The 12748-nt window shown below is 39.3% G+C and overlaps 1 protein-coding gene across 1 annotated transcript in view; it reads left to right on the forward strand.

The window, feature by feature from the left end:
* GPN3 (GPN-loop GTPase 3) overlaps positions 1 to 12748 on the forward strand; it is a 232192-nt gene that overhangs the window by 185451 nt on the left and 33993 nt on the right. The window contains exon 7 of the mRNA XM_044068644.1: positions 9930 to 10058. Coding sequence (XP_043924579.1) covers positions 9930 to 10058 — 129 coding nt within the window. The remainder of the gene's footprint in view (positions 1 to 9929; positions 10059 to 12748) is intronic.

The raw sequence follows: 12748 nt of genomic DNA on the forward strand, positions 1-12748 counted from the left end.
TATATTATATTTAATGCCCTTTATTTGCACATATGCTCCTGTCTGAATGTACATTAATGGCATCGCCCACACTTATACATGCCCCAAGTGTGACTATGATTGATCCTAGGTGTTTCTAAAAGGGCTTTTAAGTTAAGCCCTCTTCTGTTGGTCACCAAAGGTCTTGTCCCTAATACATTCACAATGGAACGATCTTCCAAAATAAACTCCCAATTGTTTACTAGGGCGTTTTTGAGATCTACAGCGTTAATGGAATAGTCTGTTAAAAAACTAGACACATAATTATTTGATGAGTTACTATTCATAGATTCATCAAAGTCTCTAATATCCGTTAGGCTTGGAAGATGGTTCTTCTAGAACATAGCCCCTTGTTAAGATTGGTTTGAAGTGGCCTGACCTTCTTTTAGCTTTGACTTCAACAGTCAAGTGTTCAATAAGATTTTCTAGTTCCTGTCAACCTCAAAAAGGAGTCCCTGGCATCCCATAGGATCAGGAGTACCTATTGAAGTCTATCCCAGAAGAGAATCTAACACAACGGACAATAAAAAAGATACTTTGTGGTCAGGAAACAGCAGGCTTTTTTTTCTAGTGCCAAGAAAGGAAGGCCCATGGCGATGCATTTTGGACATGTGAAAACTAAATAAAAATTTAAAAGCCCCAGAATGTATTCAGAGTACTAATTCTGCAAGCATTACTTTTCATGCAAGGCTGTCATGTTGTCCTGGTAACTCTAGACATCAAAAATGCTCACTTACTTATTCTAGTATTTAAAGGATAATTGCACTTTGATTTTATATCACTACCCTTTGGTTTGACTACTGATCCCAGGATATTCATCAAATGCCTAGCCCCAGTAGTAGCACACTGCAGAACCAAAGGAATCCACTTTACCTAGATGACTATCTCATCCAGGCACATTCTTTAGAGGAAATGGAGAGGGCTCTAGCCCTCAATTACTCCCTACAGTGCCTAGATGGACTAGGCTTCACCCTCAGACTGAAAAAGTTGAATTTGTGTCCAACCACAAGGCAGTATTCCTAGGGGCTGTTCCCGACACAAGTGCCTGCTGGACCTTCTTGGTACTGCAGAAAGTGGAATACCTGACTGTATTATTTCAAAATACGACAGCCAGGGCTCAGTGGACTGCCTGACAGGTTGTCTGCATTTTACGTCATATTGCGTCAACCATTCTAATTGTTCCATTAGCCAAACATCCAGATGATGAAATTGCATTGCTACTAGCAGGTATTTCTTACAAATCAATGTAAGTCTCCAAAGACAGTGATTCCAGTATCACCATGTGTCAGGGAAGAATTGGATTTGTGGGTTAACCAAATTCACAAGAATGAAAGTTTGCCTTTCAAGTAAAGTACCATATACTTTTCACAGACCTCATTTCAGGCTTGGGAACCTGCTGTCATGGTGCAGACAAAAGAAGCCCCAACTGCAAACAAAGACCTGTGTTCAACTAATGACGGGCACTGGAGGAATTAGGGTGGAGAAGGCTGTGAGTGAGCAACCATTGTAGGTTCTCCCACCCTGGGTGGGAGGTGGATCCAGCTCGCTGTTTGTAGAGAGGGAGCACTAGGTGTAGAACCCATAATGTCTGAGTCTGCAAAACATCCACTGACAAAGAGCCAAGGTGAGCATGCAGGAGGAGTCGTGCATGGTCTTCATGTTTGGCAGCACTGACAGAGCTCTAGTGCGCTGATGCATGGCATATGAGCTTATAGGGTGAAGGTAGTGGAGACTTCCATATCTGGCATTCTAATGCAATTCCCTATCCACCCGACTTTTGCCTCTCCAGGGAAGTGAATGGGCGGATTAGATTCTTAAGCCAGGGAATGAATGAGCTGAAGAGCTCTCACCCTAGCTGGAGATGCCTGTCTACTTTTCCTGAGAGAGGAATGAACAGGTCATTTGGTTGAAGGAAGAGAAGCCATTAGGCAAGACCTAGTTGTTGTTTGTCTTTCGGCTTTTCCCGGTTAGGGGTCGCCACAGCGGAACTCCGGTCTGCTAATGATTGGCAGTTGTTTTTTATGGTATCGAGTTGCCAGCCCAACCTTCAATGAAGGCACACCCATTCAACGCATGTCTTTCGAACGCCCACTCAACCGTGGGGAGGACATGTAAACTCCGCACAGAAGGCACTCCCAACACAAGCCGAGAATCGAACAGGAGAACCTCTTACTGTGAGGCAACAATGCTACCGTTGCACCACCGCGGAATAGGCAAGACCTAGTAAACAGTTAAAAAAAAAAAAAAAAAGGCTTGGGGAGCTCAGAGTCTAGGTCTCAAAGTGCATAGCATAGAATGCATTTAAATCTATAGGCAATACTAGTTGTCCAGTAGTAGGCTTTATAAACCTTCAAAGCAGTCCAAGTGTCGTATACTGAGAAAAATTGCAGACAGGAAACTATAATAATGTATATAAACAAGAGAAAGCACACCCTTATTCATTATGTAAGTTATACACACAGACCTATCTTAAGAGAAAACTATCTCTGTAAATTTGACAGGTCTCTTTCTGTATGCTTTCACTCGGTTTCCTTGTTTCTCAAGATAGTTTAGAAAATAAGGGGAGATGAAGCCAGAAATTATTCTGACCACCCCTTAATGGCCATTTTCTCCTGCTGCAACATGCAGACATAGTGATGCAGTGCATTGGGTCCCTCATCCAACACAACCTGTCCACCTTTATTGTAGCACCACTGGGTACCCATACTCAAAGATGCTAAGTATCATGAGGGAAGTTAGGAGACCAAGTTTCAGAAAATTATACCTAGCTAAATGGAAGAAATTTTCCCTGTAGTGCCAAAGAAGGGACCTAGACTTCAAATAGATAGATAACCATGCATTCTTTAGTGTCCCTACAAGCTCTTTTCCACTGGCTTATACTTCAGTAAAACTGCACCTTTCTTCCATATCTATCTGTCTGCCATTGGATTTCCTATGGCATGCAGACTACCATTTAAACAATTTCTAAAGGAAATTTTTCACCCTGGATGACTACTTCCAGCCTGGGACCTGAAGTTCATGTTGGAAAAGTTAATTTTGCAACCTGTTGAAGCACTTGCTTCTGCATATCTGAAATACTTTTTTTTGCAAGACAGCATTTCTTTTTGCAGTTAACTCTGCCAGGAGTTGTCTGAATTCCAGGCCTTGATATGTAAAGCACCTTTCCTCATGTTACACAAGCAGAGGGTTATCTTGGCACTAATCTGTCTGTAATGCCAAAGGTAATCACAGGAGTGGCACCAAATCAAAAAAGGGTTCCCAGTGTCCATGCATACTATTTCAAACTGGATAGCACAGTACTAATTTCTGCCACAAGGGCCATGAGAAACCTTTGCTAAATAAAGTTAGGTTACAGTCTACAAGTGCCACAGTGACCATCTCTTCCTTCTTGAAAGGAGTTGGTTGACAGGCTATTTTACATGCTGTTACCTGGTTCTCTATTCACATTTTCCAGTCATAATAAGGTGGGCCTCATTTCTAGGATTAGGACAGTGTATGCTTCAGCCAAATTTATTAGTATGTTGTCCTTATCGTGTATAGTTTTACTGACCACTACCCATCTTCAGGGGTTGCCAGCCATGATAGCCTTTCCTAAGGTTATGACTGAACCACACAGTGAACGTAATACAGTTGTGTAATCGACCCAGGCTTCTACTTGCGATTATTTGCTTTTGATGTTGCATACATGTAAGCAATTGCAAGACAGGTTGAAGGTTTTGATGCACTAAAATGATTGTATAATTGACAGGCCTTGTATTTAAATGTATGTCTCCTGTTAGAAAAATAATTAGTAGTAGTGGTAGTATAGTAGCAGTAGCGAGCAAGCATACTTTTGTGGTTTTTAGCAAGGTTTTGCCTGGTGCACCTTTGTTGAGAAGTAAATAGGAGTCATTAGGAGGTAGTGAATAAAAACTATTTTAAATTCATCTATTATGTTAGAAGATTAGCTGTTATTGATAATGATGTAAAACAGAAAGTGTACTTGGATACAGCAGAAAAATGGTAGAATAGATGTTAAATTGTGTAGATGCAAGAAAATGATTATTAATGGTGGTTAGGTTAGCAATGATTGTATTAATTCCCCCTTTTGTATGCATCTCTCCAGGTACACATTTCAGCTAGAAAAAAACACAGCTTTTCTTCTCAGTGAAAAATCTGTTATGAGCTCCTAAAGCTACACAGAATATAAAAGCTCTTTCTTTCTGTTCTCTGCCTCACACAGAATATAAAAGGCTCTTTCACTCTGTTCTCTGCTTCATTGACTTCCCCCGATGATCTGTGACTAGCCTTCAAGGCAGCAAATGGTCCTGAGCTTGACCATCTGCATGTTTGTAAGACTACAGACCCTACAAATACTGTAGGGACTTAAGTTTACCCTGTAATGTAAACAGGGCCTGCTGATGAGACGGATATCTCTCCTAAAGTATGCCATACCGCTGGAAAGGTCCAAAGCAAATCTCGCTTTGTTCTTTTTTTTTTTTTTTTACTTTTAATTACTAGGGTAATCATAACTGACCATTTGCAGGTAATGCCTCAGTGAAATAATTCACAAAGAAAAAAGAGAACAGAGAAGGCAGTAAGCTGTATATATCAAAGACAGAACAGAAAAATAATATACAACAAAAAACATACAGTAGCAATAAATAGATGTAGCAACAATTATGAAAGAAATGCAAATTTTACAATTCAAATGAAACTGATGTAGACAGTTGGAGGGATAACCTTAAATTCACACCAGGTCAGGTCCTTCAGTCCTTTACAGACAGAAATCATAAGTAAACTGCCATGGCTGAGCTCATAAAGATCTTTATGATTGATTGAGTAGTATGAAACTACGATGTTATGAGTGCAGTGTTTGTAGTGGGACAGAATAAATACGAATAATCTGCAGTGATATAAAAGACTGTTGAAATATAAAATTAGAATTACCTTGGGAAGTAGAATATAGATAATGGCCACAGCAACAGCAAAATCACACACCTGTGGCTGATGCATATTTCATTTGGTGTCTGAAGAAGGACCAACTGTGGGACTGGTAGCTTGTTCCATAGATGTGCTGAAAATAGGCCTCTTTCCCAGGGAAGACAAGCAGCAAAAGCCAGTAAAAATTTATAGCTTCTTCTCTGACCACTCATCTGTTTACCCTCTGGTGTAGCACCTACAGCAATTATGGACCGGTGGTTATCCACATCCTCTGCAGCTGTCAGGGTCACCTGAGTGGGCAAGGGAGATCCACTCTTGTCATCCCTGGGAGAGGGAACAGAGAAGGCTTCCTTGTTTAGTCTAAATCTCCACATTTCTTCTCTGGCAATAGATAATTTCAGATATCCCCCATCTTCAGGAGGCAATTCCTCATCCATCAGACCACATTCTTTATTTCCCCCATCCATCAACACATTCTGCCCCAGGGAGTGATATAATCAGTTCCTCCTTCCTATGTTGGGAAAGGATTTTATTCAAGGATGTTTTTTAGTGCCAAAGAAAGAAAGGAAATGCTTGCAGACCAGTTCTGGATCTTTCTTTCCTAAACCTTTTTCCTGATAATGCCCAAGTTCAATATGTCATTTCACAACCTGTTACCTCTTCCTCTCTGTTCAGGTTTCCTGGTAATACTAGATTTAAAAGATGCCTGTCGCATCCCTTTTCATGTATACTTCAGGCTTGTCTTAAGGTTTTGTGTGTCTGGATCACATTATCTGTTCCCTGCCTCACCCTTTGGACTATCCACTGCACCAAGAATGTCCTCAAAGTGTAGCTCCAGTTGTAGCTCATTGCAGCCTACAGGGTTTCCTACTTTTTTCCAAATTTAGATGACTTGCTTATCATTACAGAGACTTTTTCAAAGTGTCAGGGATTTGGGTGAGAGATCAAGCTAAGATTCCAAGAGTACATTCAAAATTTTTATTTTTCTGACAACTTCACTCAGGATTGTGTTCTGGAATTCAGCTAGACACCTCAGATTGGAGTTTTTCTTCCACAAGGAAAGAAATATATAGATCTATTTCTAAAGCTTTCTACTCTGACTTTGGTCAATGAGAGGCAATTCCTTAGTATTTTGGGTCTCATGGCACCGATAAATCTTATTATACCTCAGGCGAGACTCCACATGAGAAATATGCAGTGGTATCTGAAGTCTCAGTGATCCCACTACCAGCATCCTTTGCCTTTTCAAATCCCAACACTGGGGTTTGTCAGAAGAGAAATCACTTGGTGAGGATGTAAAATATTCGCAAATCAGGCTTTCCCCTTTGCCCTCCTTCCTCCAGTGCAGTCAGTCACCACAGACACCTCAGACTTTGCTTGGATAGCAGTTTCAGGATGGATGAAAGTGCAGGGTGTTGCTTTGGGAGCAGTTTCAGGATGGTTGAAAATGCAGGGTGTGTGAGACACCAAGAAGAGATGAAATCACATAAATATAAAGTAGATGGTTACCCTGATCAAGGCACTCAATTCTGAATCATCTTTGGTCCCCGAGACCTCTTCAAGTTGTTCCAGAAAATTCCACAGTTATGTGGTACATCAGCAAACAAGGGGGAGTCAGGTCATACCCCATTTGCAGACTAGTCATCTTAGCTTGGGATATAGCTTCACACCACCGTCTCACTCTATAGGCATCCTGCATTCCGTCAGAGCAAAAGTGTGTGGTAGACAAGCTGAGCAAGACAAAGGCAGACCCCAACGAATGAAAACTAAATCAGGGCTCTTCCAGGTCTTGATCTTCTGTGGGGAGTCCTTCAAGACCTTTTTGCCGCCTTTCTGAACAATCAGGTAGCAAGATTTTGCTCCAGGACTCTGAGACAGGTACCTTTTCCTTTCCTTGAACAGGAATGTTCCTGAATGCTTTTCCACTCTTTCCATTGATATCAATGGTACTTCTGAAGATTTCGAAGACCCCCCCCCCCAAAGATCACTGTGGTGACTCCCTTCTGGCACAGGTAACAGTGGTTCTTCCTTCTTTTGTAAACTGTCACGGGCAGTTATCACAAGTTTCCTCACAGAATGGCTCTACTCACATAAGATCAGGGGTGTTTGATATACCCTGACCCCAGTCAACTTCAGCTGACTGCCTAGATGATAGGGTCTTAATTCCCTTTAGGCACCCGTTTACTAAGGACACGCAAAAGCAAGAAAGCCTGCTGTTAGAAGATCATATAGTAGTAAACTTAAAAGGTTTTCTAGTTGGTGCCAACTACATAACCAGCACTCATTCAGGATTAGTATTTATCTGGTTTTATAATTGTTTTAGTTACTATCTTATGACCTTTCTTACTCCTCTGTCAAGGTTCATTTTTCGGTCATTTCAGCATGTCTGCCCATGGAACCTCTTGTTTTAATGCATTCTCATATTAAAATATTTTTAAAAGGGGTTTTGCATTAGAGGCCTCCAAGAAGACCAATGGGCCCCACCTTCGATCTTAATTTGGTGGTAGGCTAACTATTGCTCCATCTGAACTGTCTAATCTGGCTGATTTGAGGTTCTTAATGTGGAAAACAATTTTACTAATTGCTCGGACCTCTGCAAGAAGAGTTTCTGAGTAGCAAGCTTTCATGGTGAGTCAACCATCTCTCATTTTTCCATAGAGATAGGGTTTCACTGAAAACTAATCTTTCTTTTATTCCTAAAAAGGTATTAGAGTTTATTTTAAGCCAAATTATCCATCTCCGTTTTCTTTCTTGAACCTAAAAATGAGGGAAAAAGGATACTTCATACCTTGGATGTCCACAGACAACTCTGGCCCTATCTTGACATAACTAAATCATTCAGATCTTCAGATTAATTGTTCATAAGGAGGAGGAGCAACCTGTGTCAAAACAGACCGTTTCTAAATGGTTGTTTAAGGTTATTACCTTTTGTTATACTCACTCAGAGCCTTGACTTAATTCTGTTTTTTTTGGAAAGGGTTGGATTTTAGTAGTGTTCTAGAAGCTGCAACTTAGTCCTCTGTACATACTTTTACAAGCCACTATAAGCTTGATTCCTTCTCTAGGTCAGGATTTGCCAAGACCATTCTTCAAGGGCTCTTGGACTCTTCCCCTTCCACCTCCCAAATGTAGCAAGCTAAGGTTACCTCCCCTAAGGCTACTGCAGCAGTGATAAGTATGTTGAACGTATTACGGTTGTGTAAATTAACTTATCACAACAGTAGATGTTCAGATGATCACAGCTACAGTAGCTGCTCCCTTCCTTCATCCCCGTTGTTGTTAGGTGTATTGTTTGTGCCAGGGTGCAGACATTTTCTTTGTGTGTTGTTTGTCCTTTCAGGACTCCATCTCCCTCTGTCTGTGTTGGCATGAAAGCTTTGGAGGGCTTGACGCCCAAACCTGGCTTTTTTGAGTCATTTCAGCTCAAGCTGACTGACTGCTTAGGTGTGTGGAAGGTGCCCTGAAGCTTTGGAAGCTGCCAAGCTGTTGTATCCTTAGCAAGATAATAACCCTTATAGGTAAGGCTACTGCAGCAGTGATCAAACATCTACTGCTGCGGTAAGTTTATTTACACAACTGTACATTCTTGTTTTATAATGATATTTATTAATGAGAATATGTGTTTTAATAAAGTGTTACATTCTGATATATGTAATATGATTGACTGTATTCAGCTGTTCTACACAATGTACTAGATGAGAAAAGAATATGTTTAATTTAGCTGTGGCTTTACCTTTGACAGGTGTGAATAGTAAACTATTAATAAATGGGATACAGTATGTATATATTGGCATTAATTTATAGTGTGCAAGACATAGAAAACAAGTATATCATTAACTTTGACTTTTAAATGGGTATTGTTTTTATTTTGATATTGTTAGTAGGAATGTGTTAGGTTGAGATAGGATAGTATGAGAATAGAAGGGGCAGAGTGAGAGAATAGCAAAGGTCACACCTCTCAAGTAGCAGAAGTCAAACAGCAATTTAGACCAAGTGGTTGTGTTAAGGAAAGAAAACTACCTTGTATAAATCAGTGTCGGGCAAGTAGATATGTATGTATTGGCCTTACAAAAACAAAAGCCACAGCCACAGAGCATACATAGAAGGAAACATTAAACTTCAGTTATATTACAGTGGAGTGGAATGGGCGAGGCAGTAAAACAAAAGTAAAAAAGGGGAGGTAAGTTAGGAAGGAAGGGAAGGCAATAGGCTAGTACAAATACTAGAAATCTGCTGAAAAAGTTAGCAACCTACAGAAGGGAAAAGTAGCAGTATTGCAATGAAAGATAGCCTTATTATATATATATATATATATATATATATATATATATATATATATATATTGGAAAACCATCAAAAATCCAGTAAAACACTATAGAGATTCTGAACAACAGGAGGCAGGGATGTGTAATTGAAGAATACCGAGGAGGCTGAAACTACAGTCCGGGAAGGTATACAACCAAGGTGAAGACAGGATTATACATTTTTTCCCCTTGTCCATGCAGGTATTCAAAGTTTGTAAACAAAAGAGAAAAAGCAGAACAGTCTGAATATAATACAAAAAAATGCTGCAGAAGGTCAGAAATCACAGATAAAGATGTTGCACACTCCTAGAGCATGCATACTTTCCATTAATAGGTTCATACTAGGCTATCTGCCCTAGGGCATTTATAATTTGTATTTCTCTTGTAAAGGCATACTCAGACTTGAGTGACATTAATGCTGAAGGGGGAGTGGCCTTGGGCATCATCTCATCATAGGTTGAAATTGTTCCTGTTGCAGCAGTATACTCATATTTGAGATTAGAGAAACTTCAGGAGGAGTCATGAGTGGGGAAATAGTGAATGGCTGTGACAGTAAGCCAAAGCTGTTTATTCATCCCAGGACCACAATAATAAAAGCTGCTACATCTGCTAAAGTATGAATATTAGTATGCATTTACAAGTTAATGAAGAGACTAACTTCATGCTTTGCTTTATCATCATCAGATTGATGACTATAGCATGGTTCGCTTCTTGCCATTTGATCGGTCAGATGAGGAATCCATAAACATAGTTCTGCAACATATTGATTTCAGCATCCAGTACGGTGAAGATTTAGATGTGAAAGAGCCAAAGGTATGAAACCTAACACAAGTATGATCATCAGGTATTTGTTATCAAAGTCACACTAGTCAGTATTTTTTTGGGAGGAGGCACACTATAACCTCTTGCTGTAATTTATTTGTATACTTTGTCTAATAGCATTGAATATTTCATATGTGTGGTGTAAATCTGGTTTACATTATAAGATAGGTACCTAACTTATGAACCAGCTTTGTTCTGTGTAAGCAGTACAAAGCATATAATGAGATCTGTCTAGCCTGCAGTTAATTTATGGTTTGACTAGAATGTCTAAAGCTTTTTAACGTGCTCTGTGGACATCATTACTGGGAATTTGTTTTATAGATAAGCATGTTTATTATTGTACATAGTTTTAGATTTAACTGTTTCTTTTAGATGAACTGTTTCTTTATAATTACTGTACAGTCCATGTTTTTACGTTCATCTACAAGCTCCATTCTGTCTTGCGTCAAATGTTTCCCTTTTTCCTTCTGCAGTTGTTTCGACCTCTCCTAATGAAATTGACTTATAAGGCACTTCTGTTTATCTGTATGTTTAAGTATTGACACGTGTCTATTTGGGTGCACTCTACATGAACCTCCAACTGCTCTTACCTGTCCAACCTATTTAGTTAAGTGTGTAGCTTCTTATCCACCCCAGCTAACTAATGCAGTGATAGAGGAACTCCACTTGAATAAGCCACTTTTTCTCTTTGTGCAGAATTTAGAAAAATGTAAGCAGTGCGTGTCATCTGGAATAATTTCCCAATGATGTATGTTTAGGTTGAGTGAATTTCTTTGACTGTCCCACCCAAATCCACTCTAGTGGGAAAAAAACAGAAATCAGAAGAGCAAGGCCTACACTACAGTACCTTCTGAGTAATTTTACCTATTCTGTCTAAAGATGTTTGAGCTAATGAGTAACATCTCCCTCCAGTCCTGTGAAATTGTCCCACTTATTAACTTAACATTTTGTACTCTAGTGCTATCATTAGGACAGCATAGTTGGCTAAACTAAGTAAAAATAAAATTTTAAAAAATGTTCAGCAAGAATATTAGTAAATAACATGAGGGTTGAAGTCAGGTTTTGTGAAACAAGAGGTGTACATATTCATGATCTCTTAACAGCTGCATTGTTTGCTCAAAGCAAATAGATTTAATTCAGAAATTTACTGTATATGTTTTAGGTGCTGTAAATGGTTGGTGTGGCATTAGAAGATGCTTTTTTGAGTAAGACGAAAGAGTTGACAGGATGATGTGTGGGAACAGCATCATCTGAACTTTGGAGTCCCTTGGATTTGGAGTAGGGCAGCAGTCCTTTTATGGGAGGTTGTGAATAAGAGTTAGCACAAAGTATGTAGGTTTTTCTGTAATAAGCAGACAGTTTGCTGTAGTAAGTCAAATGCACCAATATTCTCAACTAGGAGCAAAGAAGATAAAAGAGGATATTTTGTTTAGGGAAGTCTGAGGACAGACTTTACTGGAAGAACAGCCGTATGATAGAAAGGGAATGGCAAATTCAAGGTTTGAGAACAAGTTATTTTTCAATGGGAGACCAGTTTAAAAATCTGGATATTTGGTTTGTTTTTTAAGTTTAAAACGAACAGAATAGCGAACAACCAACACACTGCTGAGATAAAATCGCAACGTTTATTAAAACTAGGTAAGCACTTTTTCAACCACGCAGGTCGCTTCATCAGACCATCACAAAAGCCGAAAGAATAGCTACTCCCTATTATATTCATTTTTAGTTCATCACAAAATCAACCTGTAGAAAATGTAAAAGGTTTAAAAGTTTAAGCTCACATGGTCATAATCACTCTTTATGACTCCATACAGCATAGGGAGTGCAAACCAGCATATTACATCACTACGCTAAGGTCAGACTTAATGGTGCAGACCCAGCAGTGCACAAAAGTCAAATACAAAGCATTGACATTAATACACTCACTCCTATAATTACTAGATAATAGCCCTTATATCGTCTATAAAGCCCCCTTGATTTGAGTACTGGCTTAATGGAAGCCATCCCATTCAAGCTAAAACACTTGTCTGACCTTAACTTAAGAATCCGCTGTACCTCACTCCTCTCATATTTATTTTCAGTATTCTAGGCACTGAAGGTATTCCCTATCCACATGTAGTAAGTATGCTCCCTTATCCGTTCCTGTAACATTCTATTAGTTTTTCCAGTTTAAAAGGAACAGCAACTTCGACACTGTGCTAAATACATTAGTTTGGCTAGGCATGTAGTAGAGATGGGGAAAGCACATACTTTTAGTTATATGGTTATTGAAGTTGTGGATGAAGGAGTTAGGATGGGGATATTGAAAATAGAACGGAGAGGAGTGAGGTACGGTGGATTCTTTTTTGGCTTGAATGGAATGGTTTCAGTTAAGCCAGTATTCAAATCGAGGGGGCTTTATAGATGATATAAGGGCTATTAATCTAGTAAATGTAATTATAGGAGTGAGTGTATTAATGTCAATGCTTTGTATTTGACTTTTGTGCACTGCTGGATCTGCACCTTTAAGTTTGACCTTAGCGTAGTGATGTAATACGCTGGGTTGCACTTCCTATGCTGTAAGGAGTCATAAAGAGTGATTATGACTATGTGAGTTTAAACTTTTAAACCTTTTACAATTTCTACAGGTTGAATTGATTTTAACTGATTGTGATTAACTAGAAATGTATATAATAGGGAGT

This window comes from Protopterus annectens, chromosome 4.part0 (genome assembly GCF_019279795.1).
Source record: "Protopterus annectens isolate FY-2018-M chromosome 4.part0, PAN1.0, whole genome shotgun sequence".
Classification (NCBI taxonomy): domain Eukaryota; kingdom Metazoa; phylum Chordata; order Ceratodontiformes; family Protopteridae; genus Protopterus; species Protopterus annectens.